The 25220-nt window shown below is 38.0% G+C and overlaps 1 protein-coding gene across 1 annotated transcript; it reads right to left on the bottom strand.

Moving 5' to 3' along the window:
* Window positions 1–1094: 1094 nt before the first annotated feature.
* LOC150079558 (sodium-dependent multivitamin transporter-like) lies at window positions 1095–23281 on the bottom strand. Its single transcript, XM_090383111.1, has 11 exons — window positions 22960–23281; window positions 11699–12060; window positions 11123–11188; window positions 10871–10990; window positions 10008–10162; window positions 5737–5872; window positions 4551–4755; window positions 4270–4424; window positions 3764–4002; window positions 2990–3087; window positions 1095–1177 (listed from the first exon to the last, which is right to left on the bottom strand). Exons 1-11 carry the CDS (start codon window positions 23279–23281, stop codon window positions 1095–1097), a joined length of 1941 nt encoding a protein of 646 aa, XP_090239237.1.
* Window positions 23282–25220: the final 1939 nt, after the last annotated feature.

The following is a 25220-nucleotide window of genomic DNA, read 5'->3' as shown; positions in this document are numbered from 1 at the left end:
TGCACACAGGTTGGTAGGACCACTCATGGGGTTTTGTCAATGATATACAAGAAGTTTTCCAGCAGGGATAATGAAGTAATTATTGTATCGTATGAAGGGATTGTTTGGCTACATTTTTAGCACTGTGTAAAGGTTTTGAGACTTCATTTTAATAAGGAGGTAAAATTCCGGAAGGGGTACACAGAAGGGTAACGAAACTGGGGAAGGGAACAAAGGGTGCTGTTACCAAGAAATGCTTCTGTGCAGAAAGTTGCAGCATCTGGAGACTAAGCACCTGCTAGGTGATTTGATTGAGGTGTGTAAGGCTTTTATTGCATTGAAGTAGCTCAGTGTTGATGGGATTATTCCTCTTGCAGGGACTATGCACACGAGAGGACATGAATTCAAAAGGAAGAAGGGTGTTTCCAGAATAGATGCGCAGAAGTTTTTCTTTATCGAACAAATGAGAGTGGGTGATTGATTGCTGAAACGAGCTTCTACTCGTTGTTGTGGAAGTGGACAGTTTCAATAAATTGAAAGAAGAACTAGATGAACTATTTCAGGAGATGTATAGGTGAAATGGGAACTTTTTGACTTAAGCTCTATAAGCTTGTTTTCTTGCATCATTTTCCACTACTAATACTAATACTAAGATAACGCAGTCGAATTAAAGAAGTTCAACCGAGAACCTCTGTCAAATACCTCACTGAACGGCGCCTAAGTAGCCTGGTGGGCAGGAGCAGCAGTGCGTAGCATACGCTTCTTAATTAGACCGGGGTTCATAGCTCCCTGAAATTGAGAAACACTTCTCTTTATATCAGACAATTTTTGAGCTATTTTGAGAGAGTGTCTGAGTTAGTTTTTCTCAAGAGGGTGTTGAGTCTTTTTCATACAAAATAGACCACCCTACCCTACAAAAGACACTGTTTAGAGATAATATATTAATGATATCAAACCTTTAAAAGAGATACTCTTTTGTTTCGCTTTACACATAGGATAATAATGATTGCAAAAATCGGATTTATTCACTTCTTTTCAACATAACTTTCCCAATAAATTTTCAGATGATCAGAATTTATTTTAAAGAAATGCAACAGAAATGGAAAGAAGGATCCTTACATTTCATTTGCTTCGGGAACCTTCTGATACTTTCTTAATAACGGACTTAAGAGCTCTGGCTGAACCTCTTTGTTGGAACCTAAGACAAAATACAAATTTTCTTAATGTTTTCTCTTTATATCTGAAATATATAAATCAACGACATTGATATTTACTTGTAAAACTAATCAGAAATGGCATAAGTAGATAAGAGATCCATATGACAAAGAGGTGCTGCCACTGATAAGAACAGGTAATTGAATAATAATTAACGGTGTGGTTTTAATCAAATTATCCAATTTTCATATCTGGATATTTCTTATTTTTATTTTCGGATTTATTTTTGAAGGAAATTTGAGCCTGCTTTGTAGTTAATGTTATGAAGATGGCTGGGAACTCTTGTCATGACGTCAACGAGGGATAATTTGACTAATCCATGCATTTTAATAGAATTTTATTCATCTTTTGCTGGTGGGGCGCAAAAGATGTTCAAAGAGAATAAGTTCAAAAGAAATCCTTTTGAACTTATTCACTAAATATTCAAAAACTCACCAATGATGCATTTCTTATTCAAATTCCTTACAAGTCTGATTTAAGTTTCTGAAACATCAGAAAGAGCAGAAAAATTCAAGCTATCACAGAAAAAGGGCACCCAATATTATACAAAATTTCCATACGAAAGGGCAAACGTTGATATAAAGGTACCCCCCTTAGAAAAGCAAGCATTCATCACATCCTTCCAGAACCAGTGATTGAACTGTAAGGTTTGAACAAAACTGCAACGTATTTCCCTATGATAACAAGTACAACACAGTGGTAATTGAAGTCGTTTGTCGTATTCCAGTTCTTCAAGATTACACATAGATATCTCCACAAAAACGTTCTGGGCTCCAGCCTGAGACGGTTTTCTTTGCTATTTATCACGAATTTAAAATACATGGAACACTTTTGGTCTTTGTTCCAAAGAAACAATGAAAGCCTCCTTGACCACTATCCAAAAATCAAAGTTGTGCGCTTTTTTCACCCTTTGATTTTCTTAATGTCGATGCATCTCTTTGTCTTTTGGTTCCCTTCTTATCTAATAGAATTCATCTAAGTAAAATGAATTACAATTTCATTCCGATGTATGGCTTATCCTACAATCTGTGAATTTTATATTCTTAAATCAACTTTACCTTATATAGTATATTTTAAAAAGTAACCGGACAAGTACATGCTTCAAAGAATCTTTCATTCGAAAAAAAATAATATTTAAAAACACATTGGCAAACCTTTGGCCTTAATTACACGCTGTACCCTCTTTAGTAGAATTCAAACCAATTTGGATTACATTAATGCGGTATTTTTGGTAGTTAACCCCTTTCGCACAGCAGTAAATTGAGCTCCTAACTGTAGGCTTCTTGGCCTGATCCAAAAATCACGTTCCAATTCATTGCAAATGCTTTCAATGGGGGTTAAGGTAGGAACTCCGTGCAGTATGGCAGGGAGCATTATTTATCAATAAGAAAGAGAAAATGACTTTTCATCTTCCCACGATGTAGGAAGAGAAGAATTACCCAGAATCTCAATATACTGCAGCCATTCATTTACCAAGAAATGAAAACCAATGGTCTAAACCCAACTCATTAGATGCCAATTTAAGATGTGCAAGCATCTCTGCTGAACTTTAATCTGGAGCAACAGACTCTTAAAGTAACCTTCTCCACGCATCCATTAGGCCCAAACACTACTATCAAATCGTAAAATCTCTGTACTATGATTCGGCTCTTTATAACAGTCTTCCACTGTTAGAGGAAGACCAATTTCAATGTTCAACAAGAACAAAATGTCTAGTTTTCTCATTAAAGTGTACACCATAATATTTTATAATTTAGTGAGAATGATTCCGACTAAAGGTTGAAAAATTTCTTACCTGTTAGAAGACTCGCAATATATCCAACCACCGTTGTTGTCAGGAAACCAAAGTTAACGATCCACATGTAGGATACTTTGTATAGGGGGAAAACGTAACTAAAATAAGAAAAAAAATTAAATTTTTCATATTTAAAGAGAAAAATTGGCTTTCATTTTTAAATAGGCAAAAATGCATTAATTTGATTGTATTTAATGTTCGAGAATCAAACTGGAAATATACTATAATATGAAAATCAAAATATGAAAACTGGAAATGCTGTTTATATACTACGCCTTAAACTGTACAGTATTTGGACACAAACATTAATTGACATGAGTCACCAAAATACAAATCAAAGGAACAAAATACAATCGGAAGAAAAAGCGCCTGTAAATCGATCTCCAAGAACGAGACCGCAGGAATCTTTAATGAACTGTGCATCAGAATAGAAGGTCCAGTGCTCAATAATGATTGAAAATTTCACTTTAGGCAGAGAATGCCAATTTCCAACCGAACCATGTGGCAGGAGGTGAAGAATCTAAATGCTAACAATCCTTGAAATCACAGATACAGGTGAATACTTAATTACAGCTTAGTCAAATAGAGAGTACAATATTTCTCAGTCGAGCAGGCCATCAAACTACAAACGTTTTATTAAATATTATTGTTTTTATAAATGTCATGAACTTTACGCATAAGAGGCTTAATTATTTTTAATTAAAAGAATAATACGATGGGCAATAAACTCACTGTACCAACATCATAAATAATGAAATGAACATTCTTACTTACCCTTCTTTTTCCTTTATCATACTCTTAAACTTTGTGGTTGTTTGGATTGAATTTTCCCATGAAGTGTTTGTGCTTAGTTGAAGAATATCTACCACTGAGAAATTGTTTCTGGCTGTTGTGTGGTTGCAAAGTTCCACAGACAATGGCAATGGCTGTGAAGACTTGTTTTTCGCCGATATAATTCCAAAAGTCATCCAGGCACCAACTACAATTCCTGTTATGATTCCCACCATCGAACCCTAAATTAATAAACGCAGGTAAAAAGGATTACAGATAAGACATCGGCTTATTTTTAAAAGAATAAGTTAAAGAATGATGATTATTTAAAGAAATAAACCCACTGTTAAATCACATTTGCTTAAGATGTTTATTGTCCACCTGAATGCATAATCCTAATCCAATTTGGCTACGCCCTTGACTAAAATGAAAATCTCGAAAATTGAGTTAAACTTATGATAGACGATTGTGATGAAGACCGTAAACTATTTTTTAAAATAAATAATCACCTTTTGGTTTGTTCTGATGGTAAATATGCCTAAGATGAACACACCTAACATTGGTCCACCTATCAATCCATTCAGAACTAACGCTGCTTGGATGATGCCATCAAATAATCCAATGAGAAATGCTAAAGCGATGCAGAGGACTCCATAGAAGAATGCTGAAATATATGAAGGAAAATTGCAATATATAATTTCAAAAACGAGATTTTCATGCAAATTATTTTCATATTGGTATTTTTCACTATAATATAAAAAGGCATGCCAATGAAATCTTATACATTTACCAAGAAATCTGGCGATGAAAGCTTTGTGCTGTTTAATACGCTCGAAGGAAGAGTGAGGAATTATTACATCCATCATTGTAACCGTGGTTAAAGAGTTGATAGCAGAAGAAATTGTGCTCAGAGAGGCGCTTATGATCCCACACACACACAAACCCGGAAGTCCAGGAAAGTTGGAGAATAACACCATAGCAAAATACGGAAAGAGCTGCAAGAAAACGGGGAAATCTTAGAAATCTTTTCTTGCACCAACTGATTGTCATTGAGATTGATTGAAATAGTGCAATCCACAACAAATGAACAGATCTCTCTGAAATTCTCCATAAATATCAATTGGAGAGATTCAGGAGTCTAGAAGAAGAATGGAGGAAGTTCTAAAGGCTTCTTCCATCGCGGCTGTAATTATTCGATCTCAGGCGCAGGTGAATACAGCTTTTTCTCTTGGTTATTCCTGGTCTTTCATCCCGCACCGTATACAAATTGTCCCATGGCCTAATAATGCGTCTAAGATTCTTCAGCACCAAGGAATGTTTAGTAAAACAAGAATCAAACGGTCGCGAGAGTTACTCTGAGTCCATAAAAGGTGGTTGAGATATGTTTTATAGAGAGTGTGCACCATCTCGATCTATCCTCAATAGAAAACCGCTGGAATGTGATAGACACATACTTATCTCTGTACTTTGAAAAACGCAGTATTTTGCCCCACTAGGAACACGAAATGCTACTAAACTATAACATTAGGGCTACTTAGAAATTCACTTCAACTTCCCATGTGTATTGTGTCTGTAAACTCCGTGTGTACTCTGGTTGATTTGCCTACTTTGCTGGACATAAAACCCCGGTTTTTCCCTGGGAAAAAACCCTTGTTATCTATGCCTGAGACCGACTACCTCAGCCACGGAGTGAAAAAAGCCCATAAAGATCCCTCGCATCATATCATCGACTAGTGCCTGGTTTGGGACTCCTTCACATGTGCACGCTTCCACCATCGATGAAAAGAGTAAACTAGGGCTGATCCGGTCACATGACCTGCTTTTATTCAACGGAAAGAGTTTTCCATTGATTTTGCAACTTAACTAGGAAAATGTTTTCTTAGATCATACCAGATAATCGGGAGTTGGCAGTATGTGAAAAAGTATACTATACAATTAGGTATGTTCCTTTAAGTTTTGTCAACTGGTATACTTACCTCGTCAGCTCTGGACACAAAAGTTCGCGGATCTTGTAGTGGATCGCATCCATAAAAGTTAGCAAACATCACGAGCCCAAGAGCGAAGCATAAGAAACAAAAGCATACATTAAGGACAAGTCCAATCGTATAGGTCCTAGAAATAAAGCAAAAAATATATATATATATATATATTATTTATCCACACACACTGATGAATCCGTTGTGGGAGAAGAGAGGATATTTTAATCATGGAACAAATTATGCAGATGTCGCTTACTAAATACACAGATTGAAAGGTCACCAGTGCAAAATGTAAGGACGAATGAATCACCCAGTTCAGGGTGTGAGTGTGACAACAATCAATCAATAAATGGATCTGTTTCATCCGTTGTTGGTCCTTTCCTAATAACCTCTGGTCTAGCAGATCTAATTATTTTGAAAAGCCAAGCCCCAAAGATCTTCCTACACAAAACAGAATAGAAACTCAAAGGAATACGACCCTTTCGAATGCTGTTGTCAGTCAGTATCTGGTACAAGCGCTTTTTTCGAATCCACCAAAACATCACAAGCCCATGACCAACCAAACAAGTAAACGTCATTCATATTAAATATATGTGGACCAGAAATACAGAGAATAAGTGACCAAGTGTTGCTCCAAAATTGGATCAAATTGTTTCCTCCACTATCGGAATTCATCATCTATAGAAGTCGATTGAAATAAACGCCAGGCAGTAAACAGACAAGTCAAAGTAGGGAAACCTTACAGCTGTATGCACTAAACTTTAATTATAGATAATTATATACAAATTTAAACATTATTTTGCTAGGATGCATCTTCTAAAAGGATGTAACTGTGCTTCTTGTGTTATCTGTCTCTTTATCGAGTGTCTGAATCCCCGATTGGACTGCTTTAGAATTGTGCATAATTTTTAAGAAAGACAGAAACTCTGGTTATGTAAAAGCCTTGAGACCAGCAAAATGTTTGGCAGAAAGATTAAATGTAAGATGCGCAATTCGCCCAACTTAATGAATTTAATGGCCAATCACCTACAAGAAAACGAAGAAAACAGATTTCAAAACAATTTTTAATGTAATATTAGACAACGCAATCATGTCACTGACAGAAAGATTTCAACAAATGGAAGAGTTCTGTGATAATTGGGTTTTTTTGTACAATATCAATATAGATATGGGCCATGATGAATTATTAAAAAGGTTTACCAACTCTTAAGATTATTATCAACTGAATAATGGGTAAGATATGATATAGCTTTTAAAGTGGTATTTTGTTCAATTGCAGTTCATTATGCTATTGCAATTTTGAAAATAAAAAAAAAAGAATTAAATTAGAATTCCTTGTGCATTTAATTGCTTATGAAGGGGAGGGGCGCATAAAAGTCTTTTCGCCAGGGCGCATAAATTCTTCGGGCAGGTACTGACTGGACGTAGTGCAATACCAATGGATGGTGCAGGCTATGCCTTCTCTGCACCTCTTCCCTTCGATATTTCATTCCATTATATTCTTCAACAGAAAGTTTTCCTTCCTTGCTATTCTCCAAAATATTTGACTGGAAAATTGCCTATTGATCTGCATTTATTGTATTGTCATTGGTTTACTTCATCCGCCGTGGCATTTCCTGTTCTTTTCTGAATATACAGGTGGATATTTTTGTAGATACCAGGAAGGAAAGGACAAGAATCTGGGATGCTTTGTAAAAGTCTGGCAAGAGCGTTGGAGGGTTTGTGATAAAGGGCAGATTACACAAACATTTTTCCCAGATTTAAGAAATACAGCCTTGATAAAATTCAAAAGGTTTGCCCCAAACTTACAAGCTATGTTCTTATTAACTGGTCATGGTTCGATTAATGCAAAGTTGCATGATTTATGAATTAATAAAAAATCTAGTTGCCATTGTGGCGAAAGAGAATCATTGGAACATATTATGTACAACTGTGAGGAGTACAGCGATCTACGAATTGAATTGGTATCTCGGGTTAGTAATCTCAATCTTATGGCAGAAGGCTGCGAGACAATTCTAGTTGATAAACAGAACTCCTTGGCTGTCCAAGCCTTTGCAACTGCAGTATTTCTTAGGCGGAAGACTCTTCTACATTTGGAAGCCTTGGATTTGTAATGCGGTATGGTGTATGCCGAATTACTTAGAATTCTGTGAAATCGTGGAAGCTTGAGTCTGCTTGATCCGCTGCAACTCCAGCTCCTTGTGCTGGCATTTTTGTTCTCAGAGCTCCTTGTGCTGGATATTCTGCTCTCGGCAGCTCATGACGCTGGTATTTCTCTTCTCGGCAGCTCATGACGCTGGTATTTCTCTTCTCGGCAGCTCCTAGCGCTGCTGGCTTTCCAACAGACTGTGAACAGATGCAGATCTTTCCAATGAAGTTTGGACTTTGTCTGAAATTTAATTATATATATATTTATTTTTCATTTTTTGTTCATATCAATATTTTTTGGACATGGCAGGCTTTTCCCCTTCCTGTACTTGGGCAAACAGGAGAGGGAGTATATAAGAGTACTGCTAAATAATGTGTAACTGACAGGGAGGGAAATGACTTAAATGACTATGACTTAAAGCGGTCCCAGGGACCGCTTTAAGTAATAAATACCAAAAATATCAATGTCCAAAATATTTAAGTTTCCTTCTGTTGATGCTATGAAGAAGAATTTTTGGCCTGCCAGTTTTATTTCGATATCCACTGATTTGTTCTTCGATCAAGATAAGAAATAGGCAGTATTCTCATATAACACAACATTTCAAATGCCTCAATTTTCTTCCTCAACTCTCTTCAAATTCCATCCTTCACATCCATAAGTGGCAACTGGAAAAATTAACCAATCAATGATTCTCAGTTTCATCTTTATGTGCAGATCTTGATCTTTCCATAATTTTGTCAGATCAGTGACCAACGTTTTAGCAATTACCAGTTGTCTCTTTACATCGTTTGAGCAGTCACCATTTTTATTTATTCTTGACCCTAAGTAATCAAATTGATCAACTTCTTCGACACCTTGCCCATTAACCATCACTTTACTGGAACCGTGATTATCACCAATCACCATAATTTTAGATTTACACACATTCAGGAACAGTCCTTTTTTGTCACTTGCTTCGCATACTCTCCTCAGAGTTTCTTTAAGTTACCTTGGAATTGCAAATTAGCACAGCATCATCTGCATAACGAAGGTTGTTTATCTTCAGTCCTCCAATTTTGATGCCAGTCTCTAAATTTGAGGGGGGGGGGTTAATATCGCCAAAAACAATATCAAAAGTAAAAGAAAAAAATAAATAAAACTTCAAGAAAAGGCAACCTGTGCGAACCCAAAGATCTACTTATGCTTAGTCGCTAATTTTGCATGACTTTTCAGAGTTGGGACTAGATAGAATATATTTTTAATATTATAACGCTTTTATTTTATTTTATATCTGTTTTAGTGCTTTATTTATGTATATTTTATATCGTATTTTATTTTATTTATTTTAATAGAGTTAAATTTAAACCAACCTGACGATTGTTACTAGAAATTTTGGGTGTAATTATAACTTTATTTTTAAACCTTAATATAATGCTAGTGTGCTTACCATTTGGCATGGGAAAACGATTTCGTGGCTAAAAGTCTTTGCGCTATCAGTTGATTTGTTCCTTGATACGCAGCTCCATAAATTGTAGAGCACAACATCCCATTCCAAAAGCTGTAGCGGTTGGTCATATCGAATTCGAATCTGGAAGATAACTTATTATCAAATGACATTCAAATGACATTTTCAAATGACATTCAAATGGCATTTTCAAATGACATTCAAATGACATTTTCAAATGACATTCAGATGACATTCGTAGCAAATGACATTCAAATGACATTATTAAATGACATTCAAATGACATTATTAAATGACATTCGTATTTCGCATTTTAATTAAAAGATTTGTGTTTCTGTATGCTAAAACATTGACACACTGTGCCTATTATTTGAACTCTAATGTCTCATGACGCACACACACTCGTATTTCAGCCAAATAATGAACCAATTACTCTGAGAAATTTGAAACTGAGTATTGTAATATTCGTAAATGACACTAAAGTATGTATGGTTTTTTGTGCTACGTTTGGAGTGTTTCAATATATTTTGAAATCTCCACGGGGGTTGCATTTATCACCGATTTAGAAACGGAATTCTTATCCAGACTATTGGAATAAAATTTTTGGATCCTGTTATCAGCAAAATGATTTCAGCACCTGCTAATCATTATATTATAAGGTTGTTTTACACTTACCCGGATAACTTTAATCTGCCTCCTTTGGATCCGATATCAATCACGTTTCCGAAACCACCAACCGAATTTGTTCCTTTTCCCAAAAGTAGAAGAGTAGCAAGAAACATCAAAACCGCTTGCCACACATCTGTCCATATGACACCCTTCATTCCTCCCTGAAACAAATAAATTTGTTTATCGTAAAAAACTTGAATTTCTCTCAAGAATACTGATTTGCTAACATTTTAAAAACAATTCAGGAGCTTTACTAACAATGGGGATTTGTCTTTGACTTGTACGTCACATTCTACAGACCAGTGAATTCTGCATGGTTGGCCAAGAATAGTCTATTAGAATTCCATCTATCTCACACAGAACAACCAGCGAACATTCATACCCTGTGTTCCTTAGACATAAGGTGGTCTTTGAAAAAGCTGAGTTATGATAATCAAAGATTTTGAAATTCATCATTTTCCATCCCTTAATCTTGAGATTTTAATTGTTGTACCACTGTGGTAGGCCCTGTATGCATTGGAACAGCTCAACCGTGAGATGTGATGGATTATTCTGAGGTTTTTCCGACAAGTAGATGTTAGAAGCAGTTAAAAGTAGAACATGAAAGGTAGGCACACTCAGTGACAGGGCGATGGAACAGTGATAGAGACTGTCATATTGTGTTTGTTGTTTTGTAAAACAACAAACACAATATGAAACTGATTTTGTAAAACACCAAACACAATCTATTATCGCAATTATTAAAAGCTGTATCCTTATAAAGGATTTTAAAACAAATACTAGTTCACTGAGCACAATTTTTACACTAGTTTGAATTATATTTATTTTTCTAAACCACTCAGATTAGTAAGTAGGAAAAAATTACTTACTATTGCGGAATAGATGGTACAAACAACCCCTGCCGTACAGATATATACCCAATCTGGCAGTCCTGTAACGCTATTTAAGCAGATGGAAGTTACATACAAAATGAGAGCCGAAAAAAGAATCTGTAAAACAAAAAAAAGGCAAGTCAACGATATCTGCAATTTGAATGACAGTGGTAAGTGACAATGGTGAAATATCAAAGCGTGAAATGGAAGATTATTTATAAATAAATCCAGAAAATTGCCTCAACTTACCGACTGAATCAAAAATGCAACTGAGCACAATGTCCTTAAATAGTTTCCAAATCTACGCTGCAAATACTGAACATAAATATTGCATTAAAATGTTATCAGAACATTATTCTTTTCTGAAAGAGAAGGAATTGTTATTAAATTAAGATGGAAATCAAGATTAATATATATAATTATAGATTTATATGCTCTGGTAAGGATACCAACTTAGAAACCATCCCCCTGTTAGAATAAATGGTGTGCTCTTCGTGAGGCAACATTTTTTCAAGGGGGAACAAATTAAGGCCCTTTGACCTTTGTAGTTCACTTCCTGAGATCAAATATTGGTGGACTGGTTTGGCACGGATAAACTTACTGATTGCCTTTTGTGTATACTTCTATTTTATACAGATATTGTCCTGAAATAAATCCATCCAACACCCCAATTCAGTCCTTCTGATCTTTGATTCATATCAATGTATATCTGTATGAATATTTACTATCTAATATGATAAATTTTAATATATTAAATTAGTTAAACATCATACTTAATCCGAAAATAAAATTGAATTGCTTAATATTAACTTGGAACATACATACCTCATTGATTGTGAATTTTGACACTCCAAAGTAGACGGGTATAATAAGAAACCCAGCTAGGATAATACCCAGACGAAAGAAGATAATTTGATAAATGAGATCAATGCCAAATCTGTAGATCTCTGATGAGTATCCAACAACAGTGACTCCAGATATTGAAGTAGCCATCAAAGAAAGCGCAATGGGAAGAATTCCAGTTTTTTTATCGCCCAACAAATATTCTTCGGTTGTCCTCTTCTTTCCACCTCTGGTCTTGAAATATATTCCGATAGCAACAGGTATAATCAAGGCAATTGCAATGACAACGTAATCAACACTTCCAAGCCTGTAACTTGTTGGTACCTGTATGGATTCCATTGGCTCTGGAAAAAAAATGTTGATATTAAAGTTTAAGTCACAATACAGTTAGTTAATTAATTTTAGTTCGTTCACATGACGTGTCTTGATACTAAGTCCATGTGGCGATTTTTATGTCTTGTGTTACCGTTGGTTGTGGAATTCTCCGAATATCCTACAGGTGTTCTGAATTGCGACTTTCTGGAGTTCTTTGTATGCGTTCTCTAGGACATCTATTGCTGCTCGGCTGTTATGTAAAGTCATTGACACCACAGCGGTGGTTGACACAATAATCAGGATGGTCCTTACTTGTAGCATATGCCACATTTCTTTGATTTCCTGTCATAGGTTTGTGTATTTTCTGATCTTTTCCTCATGGGTTGTCTGAAGATTGCCAATGTTGGCCACCGCTGTCAATCAAATAGGTAGCCGTTTCCTTCTTGTCGACAAGGATTATATTCGGCCTGCTGTGCGGGATTGTCTTTTCCAATATTATGGCGCGATCCCATTACAGCTTGAGGGTTGGGGTCTCTAGTACCTCCTGCGGTTCGTACTTGTAATACGGTACTCTTTCTTTGACAAACTGGTATTTCCTCGCTGTCTGCGCGGCTGGTACAATGGTATCGTCACCATTCACCCCACAGCAGGTGTAAAAAGTCCCGGTTCGAATCTCGTCGATGACGCGAGGAACTTTTATGAGCTTCTTTCACTCCGTGGCTGAGCTAGTCTGTCGCAGGCCTATATAGCAAGATTTCTTTCTCACAGAAACTGATAATGTTTTATCCTGGCTACCTGGTCGTGTCTACGAGTGCACCATGCGTCACGTTGCACCCTGCGTGATGAATTGGATTGTTTCTAAGCCCAGGTGGCATCGTGGACATGTGTCATCCGATAATCCGGTCTCTTTGGTGATGGAATTTCTATAGTTTCTGGTGTTGATCAGCAGGTCTTGGATGGCGAGCATGAATGCTTCAGTCTCGGGGAAAGCGTCCCGCTTGCGTGTCATGCATTCGAGGCCATTTTATCAATGTGAGCTTGATGGAGGTCTACCATAGATTGCCTTCTTTGCTCATTTTTCTAACTTCGTTTGTGCCATCTGGGCTGGAGGGGACTCCTCGCTTATGTTGATTGGGGTATGCCGCTTGGCTATCTGCCTTTTTGCCTGGTAGATTCTGCTGTGTTTTACTGGAGGTAATCCTTTAGATTAGCTATTAATTTTCTGTTGCTGGATGAGGTCTCAGACTCCTTCCTCCCTCTTTCCAAGGTATTGTCATTCTCTCCAAGGTTTATGGGTGGTGTTGACGGCATTTGACCAGCTATCATTGTTCTTGTCTTTGTCGTGATATCCTCCAGCTCAGTTTTAGACCAATCTATGATTCAGAAGGAATATGTTAGCACTGGGACTACATAGGTGTTTATGGCTTTAACTGTGTTCCGACCATTCAGCTTTGCTTTGAGCAGGCTTCCAAGTTTCTAATAGTATTTTTTGGTGAGGAAGCCCTTGATTTCCTTGTGCTGTAACTGCTAAGCCTGCATAATCACCAAGTATTTCTAGTTCTCTCTTCCTATGATGCCTCCGATCTCTTTACCAGTCTGCAGCTGGTAATTCCGGCCGACTAATTTCACTTGATGCAATCCCTGAGGGTTGAGTTTGTTAAATTCCATCCTAATAGCATTGCTGAATTTTTCGACAACCCAGAATAGTTGCTGGATTTTCATCTCTCTCGGTTACCACAAAGAGCTAGAGCGTTGTACATCAATTGGAAGAGGGTTACAAGTTTTCCTTCCTTCTTTGAGGTTATATCCATACCTGCTCTTGTTGATCATGATCGCTAGCGGGTTGAATGTTAGGCTGAACCACAGTTGGCTCAGAGTATCTCCCTGCCCTGGAGGATTCTTCTTGTGGGGATCGTTCTGATTGTGATGTTCTCCACCTTGATGGCGGTACTCCATTTCGCAATGGTTCCTTCTAGGAAGTTTGCCATTGTCCGATTAACTTTGCAGATCATCAGCATTTCTCTTAGCCAGCTATGAGGCACAAAGTCGATGGCCTTGCAGTAATCGATGTAGGCCGGATACAGGTCGCGGCGCTTCTTGCAGATTTGCTCTATAACTGCAGCATCTATGGTTAATTGCTCCTTGTATCCTTTCTGCTGTTCGGCCATTATGTTATGGCTTTCCAAGCGGTCTTTTTTTTTCTTGGTTAGGCAGCTGGTGTTGAACTTGTGCATTGTTGAGAGATAGGCGCTTGTCCTGGATTTCGCCGGGTTTCTTTTACCTTGGTATTTAGACTTCAGATTTTTTTGAAAGTCAGAGCTAAGATAAAACTAAAATATCGGGAATGGGTTTGAGGAATCACAGCTTTTTAATTCACCATTACATTTTTTTGAATAATCCTAGTATTAAAGCTCTTATAGTTGATAAAACACAGTTATTTTTGCTAACTTTAAATACCAGGTCATTAAGAAAAAATTGGTTTAACTTCTTGCAATATAAAAGTGCAATTAGGGAATATATTTTATGCATAGTTTTAACAGAGATTAACTTAAGAGTAGCCTTAAGAGGCCAATGTTGTTGCTCGTGCTAAACCAACGGGAGAGCCACGATGGCAGAACTTACAGCAGGATATAATGTGAGACAATTGAGAGCAATTTTCAATAGGACTAGTCGATGAATTCTCAATCGAAATGGGTATCAAAGTTGATAGCAGATGTTACATCGCTTCTTGGGCGGTTACTCACGGATTATAATCACCCTCCTTCCACATCTGATGGACAAGTCCTAATTCGAATGTGTTAATACTAATACTACTAAAACTATACCTGATATTCTTCAAACATATATGAAATTCAGAAAAAAATATAGGACAGTTTAATACAATTTAGATTATGTCTTGAAAAATCGCTACATAAGCAAAATTACAAAAGTAACTATATAAAATTATATGACGGTATATGAGAGCATTAACTAAAATTATATAATCAATTTCTTTTCAAGAAACATACCTGTTATTCTGTTCTTCAGTGCGCAAAAAAGATAGAAAATTATCCAGCTGATATTGGCGTGGTTTTCAAACCACCTCCTTATGCAAGCCAACAATTATTTGGAAATTTCGAAAGCTGAGGAAAACTCTGCATGGTACTGTATTAAGACGTAGAGTGAGTTTGCATTATGTTATTCAACCGGAAAACGATTAAGAACGTATGACTGAAGATCTGGGCGGGTGTTACGTCTAAGTTATGTTATTTCATAAAGCAAAACCAAATAAATAAAATAAAATTTCCGTTTATTTTTCGGAATGGCAAAAGGAGATCAGATTTCAAAAGATAGAAAACATTAGAAGAATTTCACATTGGTGCAAATCATTCCACTCGAACAAACAAGTTCATTCTGAGACGATCGAGATTCAGTTGGTCAAAAATACGGTTGGTCCATGGATATTTGGTCTACAAGACGATTGAAATCTTTCATTGGTTGAGAGGACTGTTGGTCGACAGACTGCAAACACTACAGCTGGTGGTATTCCACAGATCTCTAATGATGTTCTTCCATGTGTTAGACTGACTCGTTTGAGATAGAACTGATGACAACAGAGACTGATTACTGCCCACCTAACTCCTCCTGACAACGCTGAATGACAACGAAGTAACGATATTGATTCTGCTTCCTGTTGACAAGCTGTGATAAATTTTGTTTGTGCCTCTACTGAAAATAAGTCCATTCTACCAAAGGTTAAATCTGCAACAATTATCTCCTTCACTGAACATCCTCCGAGAGAGAGGGGGTTTAGTCTGCAGGGAAGCTCTAGAAGGTTACATATTTTATAGGATTATTAAGAGGACTAAACTCTCCACAAATCACATTCTGTGCTAAAGGAGTGGGTGGGAACATGTTGTGAACAGGTTAACCATAGAAAATGAGAAGCTGCGAGTGATACTTAAGGGAATGAAAAAACGAAGCTATAATTTTAAAATCTTTCCAATTATCTTTTGCTGCTACTGACAACATTAATCTTAAGATACTACAATTGAATGCCCAAAGTTTCAGGCTTGTTGTCGATAAGGTGTGCAATTATTCTGATGATATTCATTTTGATGTAATATCACTATAGGAGCCATACGACTATGGCTGAAAGGTGCTGGGATACCCTGTTTCTTTGAGAGTCATACAATCAGATCATTCTGACCAACATTCTGCTATTATTGTAATGAATAACACTCTGGATGTCAATTTGCGGTCTGCGTCAATCTTTCAGGCTAATTTCGTTCACTGTTTCTTGAATCCCTCTATTGGCCTCCCACCAATTATTCTGTCGTTCACTATTGGAGCGAACGGATGGGTGAAATGGTAAGGTTTTTCTTTTAGCTGATGCCACATAAGCTTGCTTCTTTGCATTAAATATGCCTCTACTAATGCTAATCTGCATAATCTGAATCCTGTTATTCATCCTGTTGGAACTCATCGTTTAGTAATCCGGTCTGATATCAACGCTCAATCCAGTTTCTGTTTCTCTGGTTCTACTGACTGACTTCAAGGGTCTTCAGCTAGAAGACTTCTTGCAATCTCTTCAAGTTGCTGTTTTAAGCAAACCGAGTATGCACCTCCACATTTAGGTCTCTAAATGGAGTCACAACAGTGATGTGACTATCAACTTCAGTATATTTCTCGCTAGTTACTTACTGGTCTGTATTTGAGGAATCTTGCTCTAGTGACCACTTTTCTCTATAATCTCTAATGACAAATCTTTTTACTCTGCTCTTCAAGATCTCAACGCTTCTTGTTTAGGCGGAACTAAAAGGAGCTACAGAGGCACTGTGCTAAAACAATCAATAACTGTAAATCACATAATGCCAGGAACTTGTTAACCACTCAGATAATCATGGTTTCTGGGAAGTTGTATACCAACTAACCAGGAATAAGGTCGCTTTACCTACTGACTATATCTCAATGATTACTGGCTCAATGATTACTCAAACGACTAATCGGTCTGACACTGTTAACACCATTTTAGATGTTCTCTGGCCTACCGATAATGAAAGAGTGCCTACTTTTCCATGATTGCTGCTGATGCCTTCACTCAAACTAAAGTTAACCTTGCTCTTGCTAGATAGAATAGTATTTCTCCCCTAGTTTAGTTCATATTGAAGGAATTTTTATTAAGATGGTTCAAAGATTTCTTTCCACTATCATAGCAACATTATTTATAAATTTTTGAATGAATGCCTATTTCCTTCAATTTGAAAGTTTTCTTTGTTAAATTAATTCCTAAACTATCTGTTGAAGCAGAAACAAAATCTAATCATACAGACCCATTACCTTCTGTTCCATTTAGGGAACCTTCTCGAACGGTTGATCTCTACGAGGCTTACTTTTGTTTTCGCAAATAAAGAGAAAAACCATGCTACCCTCGCCTCAGAAACACTAACTCAGCCAAGTTGTGAAAAAGATTCATAAAAATTTCTCATGTAATCGGTGGAATTCGAATTTAGGTCTTATCCACCCGGTGTAGAAGGACGGCGATTCTAACAACTGTACTACACGAGAGGGCATATATGTGTTTCCCTCCTTCATGTGATTTTGATATCAACCCGAATTAGTAAACTGTTTTGACCTACAGTCTGCGTGTATAACACAGTGGTATAGTCACCGTCCTTCCTACACCTGGTGGAAAAGGCCCGGGTTCGAAGTTCGTCGATGACGCGAGGAATTTTCTGGACTCTTTGCATTCCTGGCCGAGTGAGTCGGTCTTGGGAGTAGATAGCAATGTTCTTCACCCCGGAAACTAGAGGTATTTCGTCCAGAAAAACAAGTAAATCTACCAGAGAACAAACGGAATTTACAGACATATATCGGTATATGTAAGAAATTACCAGGTTACCTTAATTGTTTGGTTTGGTTTGTTTTGCCTTGAAAATCATTGCTGGGACCCTGCCGCATGATTTAGAAGATATCCAATGCGAACTGTCGTGCCATTTCTCTAAGGGTGTATCCCAACCATCCTAGACTTCACAACAAACCTTAGTGGAAAAGAAATGGATGTATGGCCTATCCCAGACCGCCTCACGATTCTCACCTGGACTTCACACCCTTACCTTCTGACGGGCCATGGCTTGATTGACGGGCATCAAGAGCAAACTTACATCCTTGGGGACAGTGGATGATCCCATGTGCGCCTGCAGGAGCAGGAGGCCTGATCTCACCTCTTCCGTGATTGTTCACTTTATGAGGACCGTCGTGGAATCCTTATCTCTGCCAAAGGATCAGGAATTCTATCTCTTGGACAACCAAGAAGAATATAGAGCCCTCACCCTTTTTGCTCAGAATCTCTTTACTGGGAGAAGAACACTCCCACAAACTGCTCCTGGTCTGGCGTCCTCTGGAAACAATGCCACACCTACTAACTGATAGGAACAACCTACTTCGGTCTCTCTGCCTAGAAACCTCTCCACGGGGATACAGATTATGTTGACACCTACATGACAATCTTCAGTGCACTGGACTGACAACTACCCGACTGACCTTTCTGAACAAACTGAAGTGACAATCACCGGACTGACAAGGGGAAGATGACGCCAAAAGATGATCACACCTGTGCACACTAACACAATTATTTTTATCCCATTCGCACCCCTTCCTTTGTCCTGATGGATATTATTACCCATTGTACCTTGAGAACGCCTTTTTCTACATCCCCGATACTCGTAATTTTCGCTCTCCTCTTCTTGACTCCTTGCCCCACTAATACGGGACTACCTGGCTTACCTCTCACAGGTAGTGGGTGGCGTGGGGTTCCACTAGGGCAACGTGGGTTCCAGTAGGGCGCTGCGTGCGTCAGAAAGCTAGATGAACAACACAACCCAACAACCACACTTAACACCAACAATACACAACTCACACTTCTGGCGTTTACTGAGTTCTATTTTACCCACAAGAGATTAGCTAATTTATTGCATTCGTTCCTTGACTATGAATTAAAGTTCTTTACATGCAACTGATTTCATTCAAATTTAAAATAATTTAAAAGTAGTAGCATTAATCTCTTATCGTCCTCTAGGTTTAATGTTCTGTCCTTTGTACAATTCATGGTCTTTTTTAAAATACTTTTCACTTTGACCTTTAAAAGATGTTTAAAAGTTTTAGTCACGCCTGGTAAAACAAACAATGACTTTATTCAAAATTGTTTATTCAGTTGGTTGTAATGATATCTTTAAAAATATATAAACGGACAAACGCACAAAGCGTGAAAAACCATAAATTAGCATACATCAGCATTTCTTCTGAATCACCGAAAAATTACGATGCAAATTTCTTGTTATGATAAGAGAGTGGAAAAATAATAAACAGGATTCATGTGAATCTCAAAATTTGCAACGAGAATTCAACTGAGACCTCATCTGAAACTAGAATTTCGCAATTATTAAAAGATATTTCTTCTGCAATGAATTCATTAATGCTCATCAGCTACAAAACTGCACCATCATCAAACATATGACCCTAAAATATCATGTGATTTCATCTGCTTTGCATCATTGCATAAATATCATATAATTTACCATTAGTAAATCTCATGATACACTACATTATTCTACTTCTTATCCACTTTCAAAGCTGTTAAATTGCTTAGAATTGGGAAAGAATGCACTCTGTCCTAAACTAGCCTCAAAAGCAACCTCCCCGTGACCCTTATTTCTAAAGAAAGCTACACTGCCTCTGATTATAAATTATAACAGTTTAAAGTTCATTTTTGAAATATTTCATAAGAATTATATTCTATTGTAAAAAAAATATATTTAATTCATATAATATGGCTTTATTATATACGAGGTAGTTATAAAATAAGTTTCCCTATTGAAGAGGCCCTACCTAGAATACAGTAACACTAATGCAGCACTACATGAATAACGGAAACTTAAAGGTTTCTGTAAAAGACCTTTGACATTGTCAATGGGATGTGGTCACAAAGGAACTGAATGCCAAAAATAATTTTTATATCATATACTTGGCATTAAGGCATTAAGGGTAAGTTGCTACAATGGATAAAGGGATGGTTGTGTGGGAGACGGCAGAGAGTGGTAATCAATGGACACTGCTCTTCGTGGACAAATGTTATTAGTGGAATTTCCGAGGGTTCGGTGTTGGGCCCATTGTTGTTTTGTGTACTCATCAATGATTTTGATGAGGGTATATCAGGTTTAACGTCCAAGTTTGCAGATGATACAAAGGTTGGAAGGGTTGTTAACGACAGTAAAGACAGTATGCTACTCAAACTGGATCTAGATAAGTTGGGAAAATGGGCAACTGAAGTTTAACATTGACAAATGCAAAGTACTGCATATGGGTAGCAATAACCGAAGAGAAACTTACCAACTGCGTGGTACTACACTCAGCAAAGTGGAAAGTGAAAACGACCTTGGGGTATTTGAGCAGTACAATATGAAGTTCGCTGAAAGTGTAGACTGGCTGCTAGGGCAGGTCATGGAGTGTTGTCAATGATATATAGGAATTTTGCTAGAAGGGACAGGGAGATGATTATCCCGGTATACGAGGCAATGGTAGGCCACACCTAGAGTACTGTGTATAGGTCTGGAGGCCTCATTTTAAGAATGTAGAGTTGCTAGAACGAGTACAAAGAATGGCAACAAGATTTGTGAGGTGACCAAAGTGATGCCCTTACAAAGAAAGGCTTAAATTCTGGAAATTGCAGCACCTGGAGAGTAGGTACTTGCGATGCGATGTGATCTGATTGAGGTGTAAGGCCTTGAATGGGTTGAGTAAGCTGAATGATGATGAGATTTTTCCTCTTGCTCAGATTAAGGACCTGAGGGAGCACAGATTTAAATTGAGGAAAGACAGTTCTAGAACAGATGTGCAGAAATTTGCCTTTAACCAGCGGCTAGTTGATTGGTTGAACAGACTTCCATCTTTTGTTGTGGAAGTTGATAGCCTAAATAAATTTAAGGCTGAGCTGGACAGGCATTTGGAACGAATGGAGGGGCGAAATAGGAAGTTTTTTGTTTTTTTTGGGTGATGCTGCATAGAGCTTGCTTTCTTGCATCGTATGCCTCCACTAATGCTAACATCCCCAATGAGATGCTACGCGAAACTATCTTCAGTTTTCAGAATGTCATCTCAAGCGAAAGAAAGCACATAGAACAATATCTGTAGATTTCTAAGTTCTGTCATTAAAATCTAATCCTAAGTTAAGTATTCCATGTCATCTTTACGGTGCCAATTTCTCCCCTGGTGGCGGAAATTTGACCTAAGTTTTTTTCTTCTACACGTCGCTTCCCCATACCCTAATGACATATTCACCGATTTTCACAGCGCTATCTCTAACCGTTTGTACACTAGGGTCTCCTGAATAGGACAACTTATTTTATCAGCACTCGGTATATATATGTACAATGAGAGTACAGAATTCATGGGATACTTAATTATTTGGCAACGCAACGCTGTCATCCCTCTCGCTAGTGGACGGACTTACCGCTTAGCAAGTATATAGCTACACTGCATTCAAGTAGACGGTAATTCGATGTCAGTATGGATAAAGGTTGTGAGTTAATCGACTTTGAAAGCTGGATGATAGTGGATCTGGTTCCAATCCTCTCGAATGCAACTTCTCAGGAAAAGAACCATGTCCGGTCAGTATATAGCTGGTAAACATCGAAGGGTAAAACCATAATGAAACTGCTTTTGATAGCGAGAAATCCGCCTGTGGAATAATTTTCCTGGTTATCTCTCCAACCTCAGATGGGTTCCAACGAGTCCTCCAAATTTCTATAAGACAATTCCAAATTCGAAGTTTATCTTCTTTAATACTAGCAGTCAGCTCAACAGAAATATCCAAATAACGGATAGGAATCCCTTTCTTCAAACCATACAGCAAGTCCAAATGAATGGATCCCGCAATCACCTGCAGTGCAGCCGTATACACAGTCCTTGGAGCAAACAATGCAGTCAACAGCATGGATCTCTGAAGCGACATCAATTTATTTTTAATTCGAACTTTGACAACTGCTCCCAACCATACTCCTGCAGCATACGCAAATATTGGCAACAAAATAGTTTTGTAGTCCAAAGACAGTTCTTTTATTAAGACTCCATTCTTTCCTTGAAATACGAATCACTGAAGAAGTGAATTTCTTAACTTTGTCAGACAAATGCAACACATGCTGATAAAAATCCAGTCGGTCATCCAGAATAACCCCCAAAGGATTAATTTTAGAAACAAGTGAAACTTGAGTACCATTTAATAACACTCTAGGAGGACGATTGTAATCAAAATGTTTTTTGAATACCATAAATTTGGTTTTCTTTGAGGAAATTTTTAGCTTATTCAAAGTAGCTCATTCGCAGAGGTCATTTAGAACTTCTTGCATTCTCTAGTCCAGAGCCACTCTCGATCCTCCAACGACCAAATAATCCGCGCGTGCCACTTACAAACATTATAATTCACTCGATCTATTAAGCCACTGATCCACAACCGCATTCCAAAATGTCGGTCTCAGGACAGATCCCTGAGTACATCCTCGAGTGACATATTTACTGAATACCACGTGCTTGGCACAAACCTTAACAAGACGATCACTGAAGTAAGAACGAATGACCCCATAGATATGTTTATCGAATCCAGCCATTCTCAGAGATTTCAATACACTCTCCCACAGACTGAATCAAAAGCACCCTCAAAGTCAACAAACACAACAAGAACATACTTATCAGGAGAAGATCTTGTATAATTAAGCAACATCAATATTGCATCCTCCATCGAATGTCCCTTTTTAAATCCAAATTGATAATCTAAACTAAGATTCTTTCTGAAAACAATCTGACTATGCAAGGAACCAACAGTCTCTCAAACAACTTTCCAAGATTTCCCAAAAGAGAAATGGGTCTATACGCTCGTGGGTCATGTTTTGGCTTACCAGGCTTATGCAAAATGTTAAAAAGAGCAATCTTCCAAGGTCTAGGGAAGGTCATCTCCAAAGGACATTTATTAAACATATTTAGCAATATTTGTGGAAAACGATCATAGAATTTAATCAGTATTTTGTTCTCAATCAAATCTAGGACTGGGCATTTTTTAACGTTTAGCTTTGCAAAGGCAACTCCAAGTTCCAACAAGGAGAAGAGATCAATTTCAGATGAACCCATATACTCACAATTATCAGATCGAACTCTAGATTGATCGCACATATCCAATTCCAACTCATCCTCTGGAAAACGTTTTTCGACAATATGCTCCATAGTATTATATCAGTTATCAGTCTCCTTACCATCAGATACAACAGTATTATAAACTTCTCCATGCAATAGCTTATCTCGTGAGCTCTTATAAATCAATCCTCAGGGATCCGAGCTTCCTACATCTCTAATAAGATTCTGACAACAATCAACTTTGGCTCGAACAATTTCCTTATGATAATTATTAATACGCAAGTATCTATAACTTTTCTTAAATTGCTGAACATCCCGCTCCGACAAATGTCTATTCGCTGGTACACATGCCTTGCTCTTTGCACCTGAGATCTCGGCACAGCCAAAGCAGGGGTCCACCAAGGAACCGGGGTTACTCTGGACTGCTTCCTTCTAGTAAACTGAAGCATTGCATGATACAAATGATATAGATGGACATGGCCCTCGACGTCTGTCTCGCATTGTTTCAGCCAACCGGAGAGAGACAGTGCCACAAACCAACGCCGACTACAATGAGGGAGGTGCCAGAAACGTCTCCACCAAGACCATCAGGCGATCATTAGCCGCAATAAGTTATGGGAACCGCCGACCCACCAGAGTCCCATTGCTAACACCACGAAATAGGACACCGGTTCTTGGTATAAGACATCGATGGACTCTGTGTGTGGCTAGATTAGATCAACAGAAGCCCATGGATCCATCGTGCATGGCGAGAGCAACAGAAGCCCATGGACCCATCATGCATATTGATCATTATCGAGCAGATGGCAGTGGTTTCCTCATATGGGGCCTGTTTTGCTGTCAAGATCTAGAACCCCTGCTGTGTATAGACGGACGTTTTACTGGTGAGATCTGTGGGAAGCTGCCCAGTTAGGATTGTCTCCTACTCCACTTTGTCTCTGTGGACAGAAAGAGAGTATTGGCCACATTATTTTCGATTGCCAATATTATCAAGATTACAGGCATGAACTCCAGCTTGTTTCAGATACCTGCACAATGGGAAATAAATCTGCGCTTATCCGATCTCAAGCAGCATTTATAGCACTGAACATGTTTGTCTCACGTGCTTTTAAAAGAAGAGAGGAGCTTAGTCTTGCTAATTTGGGATAATTGTATCAGGAATTGATCATGATTGGATACTCATTGTAACTAAATATACCCTGCTGGACATTGATCGTCTTCTTGTATATAGTGTAAATTCTTGGTGTTCTGCTGACGACACGGAACCTGTTTATAGAGTGATTGGGGTAAAAAAAATTCCCCATTCTTGTTTTCCCGAGGAAAGGCCTGAAGCAATGTCTACAAGAGATTACACATAATTATATCTCAATAAATCTTGCTGATCCTAGCTTCTTGGATGGGATCCTCCATGGGATTATTTCCCATGACATGAGAAGTCAGTCCACTTCTCCACCTCTTATATCCTTTAGTCTTGCTTTATTTCTTCTACCTTCTAACTACTGGAGGGCTCCTCTGTCTGATCCTCCTCTCTTCTATTCAGTATTCTAACTCCTCCGCACCCAAACTTCTTCTACAGCCTTTTCATATTATCCTTATTTGGGATCTCCCGGGTATTTTTCTCTGAGCTAGTCCAGCAGGTGATAGTAGATCCTGGTCGCCTCCACGTGGCAGGGATGGGGGGTAGGATGTGGTGACTAAGTGTGGCTACTTTCCATCTACTAAGAGCCAGGTACCGGCCGACAACATAACAACACACCGTATCACTACACTTATACATCCAACACACTACATAAAAATGGTCGGCTTTGGCTTAAGTTTCTACACAAGATGTAAAACGGCGGCTAATGGGGTAAACCCTTTATCCCCCACAACAACACATGAATATATTTCTGTTGATAGCTCTTAGGGGTTCACCTGCACCGTGCTATGTTGCATTTTATCCCGGACAGAAAAGGGATTCTGCAAGATGATAATGCGCCATGTCATCTGGTTGCACTCTGCATGATTGGTCCCAGGAACACGGTGAAGA

This window comes from Mastigoproctus giganteus, chromosome 10, assembly GCF_048544385.1.
Source record: "Mastigoproctus giganteus isolate SK-2022 chromosome 10, ASM4854438v1, whole genome shotgun sequence".
In the NCBI taxonomy this organism is placed as follows: domain Eukaryota; kingdom Metazoa; phylum Arthropoda; class Arachnida; order Uropygi; family Thelyphonidae; genus Mastigoproctus; species Mastigoproctus giganteus.
The sequence above is the reverse complement of the archived record's forward strand: the minus strand, read 5'-3'. Positions and strand labels throughout refer to the sequence as shown.